This window comes from Anser cygnoides, chromosome 15, assembly GCF_040182565.1.
Source record: "Anser cygnoides isolate HZ-2024a breed goose chromosome 15, Taihu_goose_T2T_genome, whole genome shotgun sequence".
Classification (NCBI taxonomy): Eukaryota; Metazoa; Chordata; class Aves; order Anseriformes; family Anatidae; genus Anser; species Anser cygnoides.
In genome coordinates this window covers 8,342,320-8,362,005 of record NC_089887.1, presented here as the reverse complement: position 1 = coordinate 8,362,005, position 19,686 = coordinate 8,342,320, and the positions used below count along the sequence as shown (strand labels likewise).

The 19,686-nt window shown below is 42.8% G+C and overlaps 1 protein-coding gene and 1 long non-coding RNA gene across 8 annotated transcripts in view; one reads left to right on the top strand and one right to left on the bottom strand.

Annotated features, from left to right (window-relative positions):
- Nucleotides 1-1,709: 1,709 nt before the first annotated feature.
- The window catches only part of DCUN1D3 (defective in cullin neddylation 1 domain containing 3), a 19,524-nt gene continuing 1,547 nt past the window's right edge, over nucleotides 1,710-19,686 (bottom strand). For 2 of the 5 annotated variants that reach the window (XM_066977940.1, XM_066977941.1), the window contains 3 exons: nucleotides 10,947-11,023; nucleotides 5,328-5,860; nucleotides 1,710-3,486 (listed from right to left, as the gene is read on the bottom strand). In XM_066977940.1, coding sequence (XP_066834041.1) covers nucleotides 2,994-3,486; nucleotides 5,328-5,758 — 924 coding nt within the window. In that variant the 5' untranslated portion in view covers nucleotides 5,759-5,860; nucleotides 10,947-11,023 and the 3' untranslated portion in view covers nucleotides 1,710-2,993. The other 3 variants (XM_066977942.1, XM_048060774.2, XM_066977943.1) reach the window with 3 other exon arrangements.
- Nucleotides 5,773-15,508, top strand: LOC106033488 (uncharacterized). Of its 3 annotated transcripts, none has more exons than XR_007162184.2 (5): nucleotides 5,773-5,909; nucleotides 6,401-6,479; nucleotides 9,952-10,036; nucleotides 11,518-11,602; nucleotides 15,398-15,508. It is a non-coding gene; the product is annotated as an uncharacterized lncRNA (long non-coding RNA). The 3 variants fall into 3 exon arrangements; XR_007162180.2 differs by lacking the exon at nucleotides 15,398-15,508 and adding an exon at nucleotides 12,649-12,815; XR_007162179.2 differs by lacking the exon at nucleotides 15,398-15,508 and adding an exon at nucleotides 12,598-12,815.

Below are 19,686 nucleotides of genomic sequence, written 5' to 3'. Positions count from 1 at the left end.
TGTGAGAAGGGAGAGAGAATGTATTTGGCCTGTTCCACAGATATTCACAGCTTAACCATTAAACAAGCAATTTTCAGAGGCTCCAATATAGCTGAAGACATCCCAGAAGCACGTACAACACAGCACTGCCCCAGCACCGAAGAGCACAGCCTGCTGTAGTTCAGGACCACAGACGGACCAGGCAATGCAGCGTGGGCCCAGTGCCCTCTTTCACTTTCGCTACCGTGGCAGAGCTGCACCTGAACTGTAGCTCCTGGCTCAGGAGTTTAAAACAGACACAGGCCTGGCTTGTGTTCTGTAACTGTACTGTAAATAATGAGGTTAGACTGAAAATAAATGGTTCTTTACCAGGTAGATATTTTGGCTATTTTTGCACGTATTTTACCCAACAGGCTGGAGTTGCTCCTGCTGGGCTGGAAGAGCAGCACAGGAGCACGGCTTTCCTCTCAGACTGAAAGCACGGGGCAGGAGCTGCTGAGAGCCGGAGATTCTTCCTCCAAGGGGAAAGGAAACTTTCCCTTCTGTATATTCACCACCACTGTCCTGAAAAAGAAACTGCATTATGTTTGCTGCACTAAAATGGCTAAACCTTGCCATGCTATCAGATCATTTCCTTGCTGCAATCCACGTTCAGACCAGACAAACGCCTGCCTTAAAGGTCTCAAGCCCTGATCCTTCAGAGCTGCTGCAGTTCAGAGACAGCTCGGTAGCAGCCGCTGCCACAGGCACCGGGTATCCATTTGAACAGTTAGTTGTCACACACTGAACGGTTTAAAATTCCCTTTAGGAAAAAGATGAAGTGATGAACAAAGCATTTAATAGCTGAATGAATGAGTAGTCTCAAACTTAATACAGTCATTTACTGTCAAATCAGGTCTCCATCTGGAACTTTTGCTAACAAAGCAGCCTCTGTTGGAGATTATTTTTTTCTTTTTTTTTTTAATTAAATAACAGCACCAGCAGAAGTCTCACCATAAATTCAATTATACCAGCACAAGTGCTACTGCCTGTTTTGCCAAAGATTTTGCTGCCAAATAGCGCTTGTGCCAGGGTAGCTTGGAAGATGATAGTAGCAGGGACAAAGCTTCGGGCATATTCGCCTACAATAAACCAAGATCAGGGCTTCCCTCTTGCCAAGGAACACTCAGCTAGAACTAGCTTTGTTTTCCACAGCTTAACACGTCTCCCAGAAAGAGCTTCCAAAAGCAGCATGGACCAAGTTCTCCTTTTACTAGGTGAAAGAGATGCTGTCTGCAGCTTGCGGGTTTGTTTTTACGCAGTTTTAGACAGCCGTGGTTTGTTACTCATCTATGACCTCAGACCCACGGTACTGCACAGGCCGTGCACCAGCAGAGCCAGCGTCAGGCTTCAGGAGTTCCTCCTCTCTGCTGACCCCTCTGGGTGATGCATGCTATCTGGGATCCAAGGACATGCTCACCACTTAAAATTGTGTTTTCCTTTAGCTTTAAAACCTTTACAAAAGCCGTTAGATGCTATGGGTTGTTTTGTTTGCTTTTGTTTTTTTTAACTGAAGCCATTTTATGATCCTGAAATACAGCTCTGAAAAGAAAGGGTGTAAAATGTAAATGTATTGGCTTAATGAATTTGATACTTAGCTTAATAGAAAGCCTTGGCAATCATCTCTTTTACCAAAACGTGTAAAAAAGTTGACATACTAAAATTAAAAAAGGTAGCATCAATAACCAAAAAAATTTCAACCAGTGTTAATAAAACTCCCTTTAAAGTCACAACAGTTTCAACAGGCAAATAATCCCAATACAGGCATTGTAAAATAATAAATTGACTCCTATCCAAATATTATCAAATCAGTCTAAAAATGACTCATCTACACTGTTGTCATCAAGAACACATTAAGAATTCACTTTGTCATCAGATGCCGATATTGTTGCTCCAGCAAGTGTGGAGTATTAACTGCGATTTAGCAATTAAATATAGGTTTAAAAAAATTGGTTCATCAATATTAATGCAAAAGATAGTTCCTTACATAGAAGTACTGTGCTTGCCAGACAAGTAAGATAATACTTTAGGTATAAATCAAACAAATTAAAGCAGAATTATACCACAGTTTTCCTTGAAGACTTAGGGCTTGTGTGTTGCTTCTGTCAATGTTTAACAAACTTAAGAAGCAGAACCTTTGGTTCTTTTAGTCAAGTAAAAATATTCTCGTGTAACCACAAAAATACAACTTCCAGAGAAAATGGAATTCCATCAAGAAGTCCACTTTCAATAAAACTGAGGTAGTACTGCTCTTTTATTATGTGTTGTATAAGAGATTTAGATACAAATCATCATCTACCACTCAGTTGACTGACAGGTACAGTAATTTTATAAAACAATCCCAACATTTAGTTTGAAACTCTGAAAAAAAAGGAATGATCTGGACTCAATCGCTGAGAGTTAGCTTGAAGTGGGAATTAGCCATATTACAAAAAGCTGTTGCTTATGTTGGAATTTTTCTTTTTTTTTTTTTTTTTTAAGAGCCTTATTACCAGGGGATTAATGCATTTATAGTTAACAGTTAACACTGCTATTTGTCTTGGTATAAAACCTTAAAATTATTACAGCCTAAAATTTCAACAATGTAAACAGCACTACACACAGTACAAACCTGCCCTGACAGATGTAGTATGAAAAACTTAATCTGGCACTGTATAATTTAGCAATGTTAATTTAACCTAACTAAAAAGATCTACATTGTGCAAGAAATATCAGACTTACTTATACTAATCTGAAGTCTTAAAAGAAACCAAGAATGCTTAACTTGTAGCCAGAGTCAAATATTTCAGGGCAAGAGTAAAAGGAATAACCAAAATTAAGAAAGTGCCTAAAACATGATACAGCATTTTAGAGCCCTTTCAAATACAAGGCAGAAAAAGGTGTAAAGTAGAAAAGATCTGGAGCCTTGGTAATCTCCAGAAACATCCAGAGTTTACATTTCATGAAGGGCAACAGGTTGCTTTTGTCACCACTGCTTAAATGCTGTAAGTCTGTTCTTCTGTACACAGACCCTCTGTGTCTGAAGATGCAATACATTTGGTTTCCTCTTCCTTTTTCCTTCGCTCCATTTCCCACTCCACAAAGGTATCAAAGAGACTCGGCCACGCCTCGTCTTCACTGTAGTTGCTAAGGTCTGGTCCAATCACCTGAGTAAAATTTAAAAACATGTTCCACGTGTCCCGGGAGATTCCCTTGATTCCTGAGGGGTTCTCGACTAGGAAGTGTAACCACTGGTCCAAAATGGGGGGTTTGTTTTGGGTGAAGACTAATTTCCAAAGGGCAATGGCTATTTCCCGATGTAGCGACCTCTGTCCTTCCTCAGAGTCCAGGCCAAACTGAAAGGTGAAACGGTAGAGATCCTTAAATTTATCTTCCTGCTTGGCTTCATTTAAGAGGCTGGGGAACCTTGCACAAATGCCATCAATGCTGTCCGCATTTATTGCTTTGCAGCCTTCAAAAAACTCCTTCCTATTAAGCAAGAGAAGAGAAATTAGTGTGAACGCCTCTCATGTGCTGAGTGCCTCCCATCTCCGCTCAGATACGCCACAGGGAAAGAGTTACCTCAACACACACGGCGGCCGCCAGCAAGGTGGCACAAAGTGCTTGGTAACAACACCTACGGGAAGGAGACGTTTCCAAAAAGCCTCTGCTGGCTCGGAAAACATTCACAACGCGCACACTGCCCTAGCTGGGCCGCTACTAGCGTCTGAAAAACTCAGCTTTCTCACTGTTTCACACTACCATACCCAGTGCCTTTCACAAAAAAACAGACAAACCCACAAACACAAGTAAAATCTACCACAGAAAACATGCTGAACGCATTGGAGAACACCATTTGCTCCCTGTAGCACTACATACAAAGCAGCTCGATGTGATACCGCCTATGCCTAAGTGCCACGCTCTGGATGAGCCGTTCGCAAGGGAAAGTAGTTTGGGGTGGCTTTCCTTCAGTGTTTGGTTGCTCTTCTGTGCTGCAAAATAAAAGGGGTGCCAACTGCGACAGTCAGCGGAGGCACCTGCTGAGAGAGCACAGCACCACGTAACACAGGCTACAGGGCAACATACAAACTGCTTCAAAAGCAGTGCTTCAGGAAGCCCCCAATAATCCGGCCATGAGGGCAGGTGGCTAACAGATTTATCCAATGCCCATGGTCAGGTGTTGCAGTACAGTAACCAGCTATACTAACCGACACCACGGATTCTGATGCAGGACGGGCTGGAGGGAAGGCAGGAGAGCACAGAGCTCAGACCACGGGACTGCCTTGCCTTCTGTGACAGAACTCAACCTGCATCAGTATCATGGAGCAGGCCACTGAACAAAAGTACCCTCTCACCACTGGCATTGCCATCTCTCCAAGAAAATCAAAACACCAATAAAAACCATGCTGCTGTGCAAAATCATAGACATTACTTGTGACTCCTTTACCACGCTAGCAGGTACCTGCTCCTTCAGCCCCTAGCAAATCCCCGTTGGCATCCCAGAGTAACTCGTCTATGTGGCACACACCCACACCGCCTCTGCAGACGCAGGGAAGCTGTGTTCAGACACAGAGGCTCGGTTTAAGGCTCAGAACACCAAAGTAACTTCGAAAGTTATAGCTGAATAAAAAGTTATTACTCAAACCACTCTGGATTGACTGATGGGTAGTCATGTTGGAGGGGGGTGCAGGGGATTGCTGCTAAGTTTTAGCTGTTCTGTCACTTCCTATAGCATTCTTGATGCTACGAGCCTGCTGACTGACAGACAACCTTTTCCAGAAAGACAGACAGCACTTCAAATGCCAGTCACTTGCCAGCCACCACAGAAACATTTCTCTGTGCTTTAGGAAAATTAACCTTGGAAAAAGACATTACATGTAACACTGGTTGGGCAAGAACGATTCTTAGCAAGGAGTCTGCTTTACATTCTTCACATAATGATAACAGAGTTAGTAGCAATTACTAAGGAATCTCACATTATTTTAAAGCAAAAATGATTTTCAGTGTCCAATCTTATCATTAAGACCACGGCGGATACAGAAAAACTGGTTTTGTAAGTCAAGAATAAACTAACATCCATTCAGAATGCCACTACGTTGTCCGTCATTAGCAGCATAACGTCCAAAAACATTTTCAGCTCTGAAACCCACTGTGAGGGGAAAAGAAGTGGACAACACACAGATTTCTTCTGCAGCGGCAGGAATTAATTTGATCAACATGCAAGTCTTAGAAAAAATAACTAAGTGAAGTTAATGAGGCTGTCTCTGACATACAGATGACAGGATATACTTTAACATATGAAAATAATTACAAGTTCTACAAGAACTAACCTTGTAAATTTGCACATGGTAGCAGCCTGGAATTTCCAAGCCAAAACTAGCACTTTAAATTCAGTGGGATCAACGCAGAGGTCATTGCAAAATCGTTCCATTCCTTCTTCCAGTATGGCATCCTCCCGTTCATCCTTGTATCTCCTAAATAACTCTCCAATCCTTTGGAGTGAAGATTCTTCCGCACTGGAGACAGAGTCTTTCTTTGTATCCCCAGGAAACGTTGAAGGCTGGCTAGACTCGACAGCAGTGTCCGCTTTCTTTGTCCCGTTCACGAGTATATCTCCTGAAGACTTCCCACAAGCTGAAGCGTGGTCATCTTTGTGGACTGCGCTTCTCTTACTGTGCGACTTGCTGCCAGATTCCCTTTCCCCATTTTTGCTGCCAAGGGTGGACGAAGGATTCTTACACTTTGTGACACACTGGCCCATGATGTTGCAAGCCCAGCTTCTAGAGCAGTCCCCTTGCCGTCAGACACCCTCGCAGCTGCTCTTCAACACATTTCACCATGCCATTAGCGGCAGTCAACTAACCTGAAAAACAGTTTCAGAGTGAAATAGCTGCTTCTCCACAAAGAATATTGTAAGTATTAAATGTGGGATAACATTCACCAGTAAGAGACAGACTGCAGGATATTTAAGTTTTGCGTACTGAAAAGGAGCAGTGTACGGAAAGTTGGCACATGCTGTAAATTTCAGGCAATTTCAGGCTGCTTCACCTAGAAATCAATGCAGCTCACTCAGTGGTTGCAGTATACTAATGGGCCCTAATAAAGGAAATTCCTAAAATTCTTACTGCAACATAGGTTACAAAGAGGTTGATTCATGTACAGACTTCATCAAGGCAGACTACTCTAACCCAGAAATATTCTAAAGGAAATGGTTTTAAAAAAGTATACCCGCGTTTTATTTATAGAATACAAAACACTGAAACAAAGCACTGGGTGGGGGAAACACGGGGACAGCGATGAGACAACCTGACACAGACTCGAGCTAGAACCGTACCTTTAGCAAAGCAGCACAAGTTTGTTTTTGTTTGTTGTTTGGTTGTTGTTTGGTTTTTTTTTTTAACAGAGTTGGGAATCCAGATCTTTGTTCTGGAAACACAAAGAACATGCTTGCAGAAAGACGACAACACTTGCTTGGTTTTTAAGTAAGTATTCATTGTTTCAGTGCGCTCTTCCTCCAGGTAATGAGACAGACAAGGAGAGGGGGCCTTTTTTATTAAACTCTCCAGAAAGGCATACGCACAGATAAGAAGTAGTAATTCTAGTTCAGTCTTTAAAATCCAAATTAAAATGCCAAAATGATTCCTTCATACTGTTTTTCTAAATCATAATGCTAAAACATTGCATATTTGGAAAAGGTATTTCACCCATGGGGAACAGACTCTAGGTTATCCCCATTAAACCTAAGCAAACTCTCTGACACCATGCTATCAGCATGCAGCCGTGCCACAGACAGTCCATTTCTTAGAAACATCAACTCCGGGAAGGCAGTTGCTTATCACAGCCCTCCTTTACCCATTTACTCACATTTCATCTCTGCTGTCAGTTAGGAAAAAGCCTCCAACACAAAAATTGGATTTCCTTCATCTTTTTGTTTATTGCTTCCAGGTTACAGAATTAGAACAAGAAAAGAAAAGAAATAAAAACTAAATATAAAGGAAGAAAACAGATGTCCTGACAGTCTTTCTGTATTCTTTCTTGGGGAAAGCTCCGCAGAGACCGAACTCCATATTTAAGGCTGTAAGCCGATCTGGGACAAGAGCACCAAGAATAGATGAATTCTCCAGAAATTATGACTACAAGCATGCATCTTCTCTCAGCCATCATACCTATTTTGGCAAAACGGCACTTAGGCAGTTTCATGACCAAAAAGGATTCCTTTTTTTCTGTACAACTAAAACAGTCAAGATGCTGGTTTCAGCTACCTGGTTTCCCAGCCCCTCTTTTTTTTTAAAAAATTATTTTTTAAAGTTAATAACCCACAAACTACAACTCTATCAAGTAGTTTCCTCACACAACAACAAACCCTGTAACTGCAGACTAAATCACAGAAATCCCTCAAAAAATCAACCAAAAAAAAAACAACTTACATTGCTCTCCATACGTTTTTTTAAAGTAAGTTTTCAAGTATGAACCTGCAGTTTAAACCAATGCTTATCTTAGAATAGCTACACTCCTACAGTCTTCACTACTTGTTTTATTGACAGCATCCAAGTCAGCCTCACAGGCTTCACTCAGTCCACAGGTATAATTTGAAGTCACTTTGCAGAGAGCATGGAAATGGGAAGAAGGTAGGAAAAAAAACCAGAGCAACAGAGTGCAGAATTGGGGAAGAACTATGCATTTTCCTAACCTGACATCTTAGAAATCTACATTAACAAAAGTCATTTAACAACTCTTCAATTAAAGAAAATCACTTTGAATTTGTATAACTTTTTTTAAAGCAACAGGTAGAAACAAACACCTGGCGCATCCTCTCATAAACTTGCTTTAAAGATGAACTGGGAACACAATTTTTATAGGCAAATAGAGTTCAATTTAACCTAGTCGAGAATAATTTCTTATTAATTTGTATTCAGATGATTCATTAAAATATGCATGTTCACCTAACCCATAAGAATTTCCCGGTTCCTTGGTATTTCACAACTCTGTGAATTGCAGACTGCAGCCTGGCACTGGTTCCTTGCTATCATATGTCTGAGGAACATTGCCTTCTTCAGTCTGCACCAGTCATTTCTTCATTACACCAAAACAAAATAGGGTATTATTAGGCATATCAGCCTTCCTTCTTTTTTTCTTTAAATTAATCAGAATTCAAATGCTAAGTCTACACTAACTCTTGCTCTTCTATCAGCTTCTCAAAAGCAACTGGCACTAATTTGGCTAAGTTTTTCTTTAAAGTGCAGCCTGCAAGTAAAAGAATAAAAAAAAATCTAAAAGCTAGCAATAGAGCTTAAAGCAGAGTTTAGACAGTTTATAAAATTTTCTGGTCAAAGATATAACAGCAATTGCTAGCTGTTGTGGATTAGGAACAGCTTTTCCCTATGGGCAGGTTAAAGAAGAGCTGCCTATTAATAAATGGTACTTTCTTCTAAAGCAGCTGGTAGATGTCAAATCGCATGCAGCACAATGGACAGATTAAGCCAATTCACTTTAGTAATCCACATTTAGATCTGAAAAAAGAAAGACAGTTTGCAAGACTAACTTACAAGCTCTGTCCACACACTTGCCTAACAAAAGTGATTCATGGTGCCACGCTTCCTAACAACAGCTTGTATTAATAACAATAATCTAACATTGAAATCTACAAAGTGACATCATCAGTATGAGGAAACGGGAGTTTTGCTGTTGTTTGCTGCCATGAGAAGACAGAGGGAAGGTCAGCCAGCACTATTAACACCCATACTTGAGGAAGTGTCCTCACTGCTGTTTCTGAAACCCACTGGAGAGTACAGTAACGTTAACCCAGGGAGTGCAAGTCAAGCAAGTCCCCTGCAGCGCACCCCTCTAAACAGAGGAGTTTCCTATACCCCAGCCTACCTGCCTTACAGAGGCTGCTCCTGCTCCCGCGAGCTGCCACTGCCAGAGCTCTGCTAGCATCGCTCTTCCTTGCAGCAATGGAAATCCTCCTTTCTCCACCTGACTGAGATTTTCACAGCACAATCCTGCTCATCAAACACACCAGAAGATACTCAAGTACAGTTGCTGTAATTCCTCACTTTTCTACTACCTGAAACTTGATGCCGTGTGCCATGTGTACTTTGAAGCACTCCACCCCCAAAATAGCAAAAACCGCTAAAAAAAAGTCATGGTGCATCCGCTGGCACTTTGTCAATTTATCTGGATTTGTAAGAGACAAGTCTTTTGGCGCTCCATCAGTTACCCTTTTATAAAATGCTTTCGCTGGATCCACTTCACTTACTAGTCACCTCCGCTTCCTACGTGACTCAGGTTTCAAGCCATGAAAGCAGTAAGAGCCTCGGAAGGAGATAGAAACAAGTGGGAGAACTCAAACCTTTTGTTAAGGAAGGATGGAGAAAGGATCTGATTGCAGCATCGGGAGCTGCACGGAACTCAGTGTTCAACAAGCATTAAAAAAAAAAAAAAAACACTTTCCTGAAAGCAAACAGAGCTACTCATTTAACTGTAGAGCAAAGCAAATGTCACATCTAGGTCACACCGATTACACTGAAGTTAGCACAAAGACGTGCAGACATATTTCTCCCAGCTGGATTGAGAACTTCAAGTATAAAGTTCTTTTGTTATGTGATACAAAGGTTATACTGGACTGGTGGCAAAGCACCAATTCCCAAAACAATCAGTTCTTAAGAGCAAAATTACTGTAACATGCTTATACAACTTGTCAGTGCAACAAAAAAAGGCAGCACTGATTGGCAGTTTTGCCATTCTCGTAGTAAAGATCAAAATCCAGGGCTAGCACTGGAACACACTCAGCGCTACAGGAGGCAGTACTCCCAGAGAAGTCTGGTTACTCAGACAAGTATTGAGTAATAACCTACAGTAAATATGAATCACCGAGATGCCCATGAGGCCATCTTCCCCAGAACAGGAACTGCTAAGCAGAGATCAACAATGATGTTCTCTATTCCTTTCTAGAAGGGAGTAAGCAACTGGAAACACAGGAAGACTAGTGCTGGTAACTGCCGCCAGCTAAAGGAAAGCCACCCTCCAAGAACAAAGGGTATGTACAACTGTATCACCCACTACATTAAACACAAAATCTAGAGGAGATGGGAGAGACCTTGCTAATGCTTGGGTTGTTTGTTTTTGTTCTTTTTTTTTCTTTTTCTTTTTTCAAGTGCTGCAAAGCAATTGGTTTTTATCCAATATTTTCAAGTGACCAGATCAGACATAACCCAAGGTCTGAAGGGAGCACAACAAAGTGACTCAGTAACAACCCTGTCACACGCAGCACACCGTGGCTCAACTGAAAACACCAGAACTGCAGTGGGGGAGAGTTAGCAGAAGTGAAAATGTGAAGGGGATATTAAGTTACGCAGTATTTTTCTTCAATGACTAACATTATTGTAGTAATAGAAATTATTGGTTATGTCCAGAGAATAACAAAACACAGCCAAGCATTATGCTGTTTAATAAAGGGTTGCATCACAAGGTATTTACAGCAAGTTTCAAAAAGTATCAAGTATCAAGAAACAGGAAAAAAAAACATACATACATTCAAGAAGACTTCAAAGACAGGATTATGAAACTGCATAACAAAAGGGGACACAGCTCAGCCGCACATTAAATCCCTTCCCAAGTAGGGGTTCAGTAGCTAAGGCAAAGACAATATTTGCCGGAGTTTAACCAAGCCTCAATGTTTTGCAAATAATCAGGCAGAGCCTTTAAGAATTTCACAGAATTTCACTGTGCATTATTTACCTTCTGTGGGCAAGGAGGCATGACTTCTAAAATAGCAGAGCGTAGGGAACAGTATCATGGGTGCCCCATCTTTTTCCAGCTCTGAACAGACACACAAAGCTTTCCATAGGGGAGGCACAAGAGGATCATTGCAACTGCTGAACCAGAAGCAATCGCTGCTCTAACAGTTGGTGCTGTGCCAGTGACCTTGTAAGCAAACATCTACTTACATAGCTTCAGCTACACAGGGAATCATTCCACCAGCTTTTGCAGCCTCCTTCAGGTTCCCTGGGTTCCACATGGAACACTGTAAAAACAAGAGGACCGCACAAATCTTTACATTTAGAAGAGACTACAAAAACCATAAAACCCAGCAAATTGCTCAGTAGTGACTATGCATTTAATAAAACCTTGTAGAGCCCAATTCTGTTTGTTAAGAGAGTCATTTTACAAAACTACCTCACTTTTGGACTTTCTAAGTAGCATTGACGCCACTATGTGTTATTATAGAAAGCACAGATCAGGTACTGAATATAACAGACAAGTTCAAATGTTTGTTAAAAGCAAACACACACTTCCAGACAGCTTTATGGCTTTCAGCAGGGCAGTGTTAATTCCTCATTTCATGTGCTCATGGCAAACCAGAGGCCATGCTATCACTGCCACTGCATGTTAGCCAAGCGGCTGTTTAATCTGAGAATGCCAGACAGCTGCTACCTAGCAAAGCATGATTTCGGTCTAGAAAGTAACTCTTTTCATTCTCTAGCGCATTCTTTTCCATGTTTGTTTTCCCATGTTCAGTCCAGTTGGCTCAGCTTCACTTCTCTGAAGTCCCCAGCTCTGTTAATATAAGTAAGAAGCTCCGAAGAGATGACGACAGACAAAGGTACGTCTGGTTTGTATAGCACGGGCTACAACCACAGCACTTTGACAACACTTCTGTTCGTACCTGATCGAGGAAAAAAGCTAAAAACAAGAAAGCGACGGCAAAGCTCCTCTGCTCAGTCACACTACCACCAAAAGGCTTGTTTTTACAGCTCTCAGTACATCTAGGGAGCAGGGAGGTGATCAAATGCTGCCTTTCTGCACGCTGACTTTTTACATGAGACATTCTTGTTGGGAAACGAGGGGGAACGTTAGCTGCTTCAGTGCCTTCCTCAGTGCAGAGCAGGGAATGGGTGTAGAAAGTCAGCCACAGGACTGGTTCCTATTGCACGTGCCATTCTCCAGATCACCTGAGTTTTCCCCAAACTCAAGCCCTGTACTCAGATATGCTGAGCAAACAAGAATAAAACCTAGTTGGCTGTTATAAAGCCAAGGCTGTTATAAAAGGGGCAAGCCAGGGAAACAGGCAGCCAAAAGCTTTGAGAGCAGCAGGAACGACGGGGTGGTACTTCTGGCTGTAATACACACCACAGCGCAAAAACACACCTCACTGAATCCTTCTTCGACTGTCTTTGAGGCTGGCATTCCAAACAGCCCATTCCCTGTGGGTTCACACCCTCTGCCTCCAAAGCCCCCCTGCATACCAGCAGCAGCCCCCAGCTCTTTCAGACCACGCTCCTCCCGAAGAGGCCACCCTGCACAACACAAGCACCAACTCGGGCTTCTGTGTGAACACAGCTTCCCACAAACCCTTGAATGTAATGAAATTCTACATCTGGCACCTCTCTGATAATATTTTTCTGGCCTCCTGCAACTAAATAATTCCTTTTATAAATCACCTGGGGAGCAAAGGAGAGACGGGCAGAACATGGCAGCGTGCAGCCTCCTTCCCCAGGGGCCTGCTGAGATAGCGGAGAGGCAGCATCTCCCACTTCTCATTTTAAAACGGCATTGTCATGGCAACTTCACGCAACAAACTAACTGCTCCTCAAACAGATCGGTATTTCTCTGGAAGACGCCTCTGACCCACCAATTCCACATTTCCAGCAGACTACAGCCCTTACTGGAAGCTGATGCGTACTGCAGGTTCAAAGGCAGCTGAAGCTGATGGAGTTCAGCCCCACTCCACAAGAGCCAAACGTTTTCCAGGTTGTTTGAAGTAGTTTCCACGTTGGCTGACCTGTAGATACACAGTCAAGAGCCAGGAATTTTAACATCTGCCAGAACTGCCAGCCACAATTCTTCCTCTGTTGTTATAATTTTTATTCTACCAAGCTGTCCATTTCACTTTATTTTTTTTTTAATATAAGCGGCAAGCCTAAACTTCTGTGACAACACAATTACAGGGCGCGGAATAAAAAGTTTGTATGAGTTAGTTGAAAACACACGAGGAGCTCTTCAAGCCTGTATTTAAAGGTCATCACAGCACAGCGATGCTGAGACTGACTCCAGCCTAAGTCATGGGAGATGAATGCAGCGGGGTGGGGAGCAGCATCGCCACTCTCCTGCATGGTCTGAGTTTGGTGCTTGGGTGAGGCTCCAGAGGCAGGGCTCGGTGCCGTGGTCACACAGCATCTCCCCTGGCTGGCATGAGACAAGAATCAGGCTACGGCAACTCAAACAGCCTCCCTCGTGGTTACCAACCCCGTGCAGCAGTCTGTAGGGAAAATAAGCAAGCCCTCAGCATCCCCAGGACCCTTGTTTGGCTCGCCTGCCTTCCTCCTGCACCTGTGCCTGGCTCCCTGCTGTGAGCCGCGCTCTCCTGAGCACCGGCACCCAGAGGATCACGCTACAGAAACGCCGCAGCCCTGAGGCTGCTGGTGCCTGAACGCTGGTCCTCAGCTGCTTTTCAAGAGCAAGAGCTGGTAGTGCGCTTACTAAAGGCAAAGTTCTTTGGTTTTTTTTTTTTGTGTGTGGAATCAGTGAAGAGTTAGCAGTATTGTCTCCCTCTTCAGCGGGATCAACATTGCACCTGCCCTGCATTTACGCACTTGGTGAGTAAACATTAAAGCATGAACAAAGCTTCTACCAAAGCCATCACATTATGGGAACTGCTCATTCCAAGCCATAGCCTGCAGTGAAACTACCTCAGCCCGAGCACCTGGACACAGGTACGACGGACATGTGATGGTTTTTCAGAAGCCCCGAACTCCCCTCACTGCATCCCTTACCGAGCAGCGCGCCAGCACGAGGCTGTAACACATCTGCTCTGCATCTCTGCCGCAGAAGGACCACCAGGCAAAACTACTCAAGAGGAAGTCTAAAAGCAAGAAAGTCCCGCTGCAACTAGTTAAAAAAAAAGAATTGCGAGTTAGTCAGGCTTCCTGCAGCTCCAGCAGCTGTCAATGAACTAGAGCCAGGTTATGGCTCGGGGGGAATCCCGATGGGAACGCTGCTGACCTGTCCCAAATCAGGTTAACAAACCATTTCTGGTGAGCCTTGCTTTGAGCTTTGGAATCAAAGCGCAGTATTTAGAAATGTGATCAGACTGGACAAGGTTTGCCTCTGCAAACCACACCTGTATCAGAGCAGAAGGCACTCACACAGGCGTAGGGGACCGCATGGAGTTCTGGCTGCCACCTGGCAGAAGGCTAAATGGCAGTCAGGGGCCAGCTCTCAGCGCCAAGAGCCAGAGCTACCACCAAGCCTCCAAAGACAGCCTTGGACAAGCCCTACAGCACCCAGCATACAGGCCAGAACCCCTTTAACAACCACACCTCAACGCCGTGCGCTGTCACTTCACATCCAGCCCCGAGACGTCACCAGAGATCCTTCCGTTCAAGACCGAGCAGGAGAAACCCACTCTCTGCACTCTCTAGGAGCACCCTGCTAAGACACAGGGCATAAAACTATTTCATGTTCACAATGGGGAAAAAAAAAGCCTGAAAACACTGGAACAGATGTTTCAGATCTGTAGCTCGCTGTGTGCAGCTAATTGTATGAGGTTAGCTTAAGAAAAAATGAATAATAATGTGAGAAGTGATAGGGAAAGAGAAGGGAAAGGTACTTCACTACATTTGCTCGTGGAAGGCACATTCCTTAAACAGCTTTTTCAACACACAGGCATCATGCTTGAATCCCTCCCTTTCTTTTACATTCTCTAACCACACAATACCTTACATGCTGATTATTTTTCATTGTCTTTTCCACTTAGCCCCATTAAAAAGTTTTAAATCCTTTCCTACTACATGCTTCATCCTATTTTATTAGGTGGGTGGAATGATTTGTTAGGATTATTGTATTTTCACAGAGCAAACCCAAGTCCAGTTAGTTAAATAGTGTATAATCTTGGAAGGGTGCCTCCAGGTGGTTCTGTAATGTAAATAAGTTAATGAACTAATTTACAGAGCAGCAGTACTTGTTTTTAGGAGTCTACTGAGGCTATGAGCAAGACAACACACAGTGGGGAAGTTAAGACAGTCAAAGGTTGCAGCCACTTGAGGCGACACTACCAATTTTCAGGAAAGCCAAACTCAGATCCCATAGCAGATTCCATCCAATTTCCCACCTGGTACAAACTTTACATACTTCTACACGAGCAAACTCATGTATTCCACCGCAAGTAACTCAAACCTGGAGGAGCTGGAACCTACCAATTTCAAAAAACAAAGATTCAGTCACTGAGCAGTTCATGTCCATCTACTGAAACCATCAACCTCCCCTCGCTTCCCTGCCAAAATCCATATAACTTTCAATGTCCAGCACTTACAAGGAAAGCAAATCATCATTTAATGACTTCTTTTTTCCCTTAACATGCAAAAGATTGTAAAACAATATTCCTTCCTCATTTTTCCAGGGTTCACCATAATTTGTGCACAGCATGACAGACCTTTAACACTTTGATATGTATTATGAATCACTGAAGCAGCACACGCCAGGGCAAGAGCTCCTTTGTGCTCAGACACAGCCAGCTCACCTCGCTACAGCAAAGCTGCAGCTTAGGGAACCGACAGAAACCGTGATCCTCAGATATCTGACACAGATGCATTGCGCTGTAAACATCTGAGAGTTGCTGTGGTACAAATATTTACTTTATTCTGCCTCAGTCAATTCTGTAAATTACAGAAATCTGCGACTGTCCTGCAGCCAAACCAGAATAACTTTGAGACCTCAATCTACAACACACTCTGCAATGGAAAAACATTTTCTTTTAAACTGAGTTTAGTGTGTGTGGATTTTCTTTTGCTCCACGTTCGGCTGGCAGACTTCATCCTGAAGCAGCTGAGGTACCTCCATATGGTATGTTGAGCAAATGTAATTTGGGTAGCTAATAAGTGACTCCTGTAATAATGAGATATGCTTAAAAGTGATGTAGCAAGTAACTTTCTATTTCCCACTGCTCACAACAACAAAGAAAACTACATGAACCACACACAAGCAGAAAGACCTCCTAGCAGCTCTGGTCAGCAGGGTCCCACCTCCAGCATGTCTCAAGGCGGCCGTGAGAACCTCGAACCACACACCCACCCACCAGGCCAGAGCAGGGACAGGCCCAGAGACGAGAGCCAGACCATCTCCTGAGGTCACTTCTGGCATCAGATGCTCACAAGACGTTTACAGAAGCACCGCCAGCCTTCTTGGTAAAGTGTAATGTAGTTTACGGGCTGCCAGCCAGAAGAATCACTCATTTCATACGGCTGTGTAGGAACTTCATGACCAGCCGACCACGTAAATATTGGAATAATATTTAAGTTACGTACAAAGAATTGCGCTAAGTGAAAGGCCTAAAGCTAACTGAAATCTAAAAGCATGTTAAGAGCATGTGCTTGGATTTTTAAAACTCCAGCTGTAGTTTTTAAAGCAGAAAATACACAAAGCCACCCACAGAGACCTTAGTTCTGACTTTCCTATTACAGGGCACTTCACACTGTACGAAGGATACAGCACTATTTAGATGCTAACTGTATCAACACCTTCAAAGTAGATTCTTTGAATACTTCAATTTGGTCATCAGTTACAACAAAGACTCTCAGCTCCTCTTAGCAAGTCCGGTGGCAGCTTTGACCAACACACTTTTAAAATGTGTTTTGACTTACCCTTGATTTTGCTCAGTAACAATTTAAGAAAATTGTCAAGGCTTATAGGTATCTATCTTTGTGTCTTGTAAGAAATATAATCACTAACTCCAGGCCCAGGCAACTATGCTTGAAGCTGGTATACTTCACATATAAGACCTTTGGCATTTTTAGACCACCCATTTAAGTGGTGATCCAAAGTACTTAAGGATCTCTGCACAGACTCATTTGTGATGAAATACTGAACAGTCAGCATATGACCAAGTTCTAGGACATTTGGATTTATGAGTCTATTACTAAGCTACACACGCCTCCTATATCCATTAGGTGCTAGGATGATTTTCTCCCTCTCACTTTAAAACAAAAGACTGACAGCATTAGACGTTTCAAAACTGCAAAAGGAGAAGCTGCGTTACACTAAAAAAATTCAGAGTAAGAAATGAAAACTGTCACTTGCTGCTACTACTTGGATGCAAAAATAAGACTGGTATTTTTCAGGAGCACAAAAATCGTTTTGGTTTAAAAAAACCACAGACACTAAGTAGGAAAAGTGAGACAACAAATAACTATGACTGTCATACCGTCTTCAGCAGCCTGACTTTTTGGGAATAAAACACTGTGACAGAAGGTCAGTAACAGCATTCTCACATTTTGCTAAGTAAGTTTTGTCTTTCACAAAACAGATGTCACAGACAGAACAGCATTTTTAACTATTCTTCCTGAGACACCAGAAGATTATCACAGCTCATTCTGTTTACTGGAATCCTGCCTTACCACCTATACCTTTGTTAGTTTCTCTACAGTACACCTACCTGCAAGAAAGAGTTCTTTAATACAACTAAGTCATCCCCTAACCATCACTCTTCACATAAAGAAGAATTACAATTAAACAAAAACTCAATTCTCTGCTTCCTTCATTTGACAGGAGAGCTGTCCCCCCAGACAGGGATAAAACACGCACATACCAAGTCTAAGCAGCCTTGTTCTCACATTACCTTTAGGGCACGAAGCTTTCATTCACCTATTCCCCCTGTATTTCCTCTGGTCTGGTCAACACTGAAATCAGAATGTAGAAGCGTCACACCACAGCTACCTGTGACAGGGAGAAGCTCCTTATGTCACCACAAAGAACACGGCACTGGGGTAGGACAAAGCGAGCTCCCCTCTGCTTTGCCAACCACCAACACCCCGGGGTGCTCCAGCCTCTTGCTGACGGCCAGTTACTGACCGCTGTGCAGCTCCTCAAAACCTTTTCATGCAAGGGGGAAGCTGAGGTAGAAGCAAACAATGCAAGCACGTCCGCAAGCCTTGGATTTTCTGATCATTCCCTGGGAAGGCTTCAACCCAGATCTGTAATTACTGGACTCAAACTAGAGCTTAAAAAAAAAAAAAAAGATAGCTGACTGAGCCGAGTGCTTCACACAACGTGCTTGAGACTGCTTCTGGACTGATGGTACAGAAGACACCAAGACAGCCAGCACAGACAGCTTACAAGTGTCCTGTGTTTACAGGCAGTAAATTGCAGGTGGCTCGTTACCAGAAAGGCAACATTTGCTAATGCAAGTCGCCATGAAATTACCATTGTTTCGAGTCAAGCTACTATGTCATTACTGCTGAGTAAGTTAGAGTCAAGTATACAATTAATCCATGTCACCACCACAGATAATCTGCAAAACATTAGAGCCATTTAATCTAGTATTTTTTAAAGGAGGAAGAGGGAAGAGACAAAAGGAATTATTAGACTTCCAGTAACCACAAGACAAAGCCTATTAGTCAGAGGCCAATGAAGGAAAGGAAGCCAGCAAGATAAGAGGCAGACCCCTAGGGAGAAAGAGCCAGAGAGAAGGAGCCCAGCCAGGGAATTCTGATGAAGGCTGTTAGAGGGTTCCCCCTTATCTTGTGACTAGCAAGTCCCTCAAGTGTTTACAAATTGTGCTTTCAGTCTCCAAAAGTTCTGGCTGGCAACCTTCAGCTCCTCTTTTATTTTTAAGGATGAGGATGAAAGAAAGCACTGTTTTTCTGACATCCCACACCTCTCATTTTGCAGTCTCTTCTTACTCAGAGGAGTTTTCCTGTTCCCTTCATTACTACAGACTCACGTGCCTAATGGAATAATGACATTGTTCCTGCGCTTCGAAAGTTCTCACAAACAGCCAAAACAACAGGATGATGGGTTTTACAGCGCCCCGAGGCTCTACATTAATTACACTGATGAACACTTCCCCATGCCCAAGAAAAAAAAGAGAGTGCCACAGTGTGGGACAGTTCTGAGCAGTACTGGGGTACTCAAATTCCTGCAGACTCACAAGCTTGCATCTGCTTATACCAAACCACCCTACCATCATTTTCTGCCATGAGGAAATACAAGTTCACAAGGCTCAAAGTGTTGGAGTAGTCATGTCTATCCCTCATTCCTCCACCTCCTTTCTGTCCACTTGTTATTCCCCTGCCCCAGTACACATCCACACAACATAACACAATTTTCTTCCTGGTCCTTAAGGTGAACCAAAAAAATGAGCAGAACTGAGCCTCCCCCTCAGCCGCACACAAATTTGTCAGAACAAGTCCCTTTGTCTTAGAAGTCCACCAAATGCTCTGGCAGCCTCTCTTCCTCAATACACACTACTATAACTAAATTAAGGCCTTCCAAAAGAGCTGTTCTGGGTTTTGATGCAAAATCAGCCTTAATTCACCAAATCATCTTTTTCTTTCATGTTATTTAATGCTAAATAGAAACAAGATGTAATTAAAATGAATTTCCAAGATCAACAAATTATAAGAAGTGCTGACACAAATTGGCTAGAACTTACTATGAATGTGACAGTGTTTGACTCAAAAATAAAGCAAGAAACCCTGCAGAGAAGCCACCTAACTCAGCCTCAAAGGAGCAGATTACAGATCACGTTGCAGGTTATCAGTCTCAAGCTGAAAGCAGTTTCAAAAACATCACATCGAGCAGTCAAACAGTATCACAGCTGTAAGTTTGCCCCATTAAGAGTTCTGCAATATTGTTTAAGGATGATAACAATTCATGTCCACATAGAACTTGCTATTAGGAAATAATCAGAAT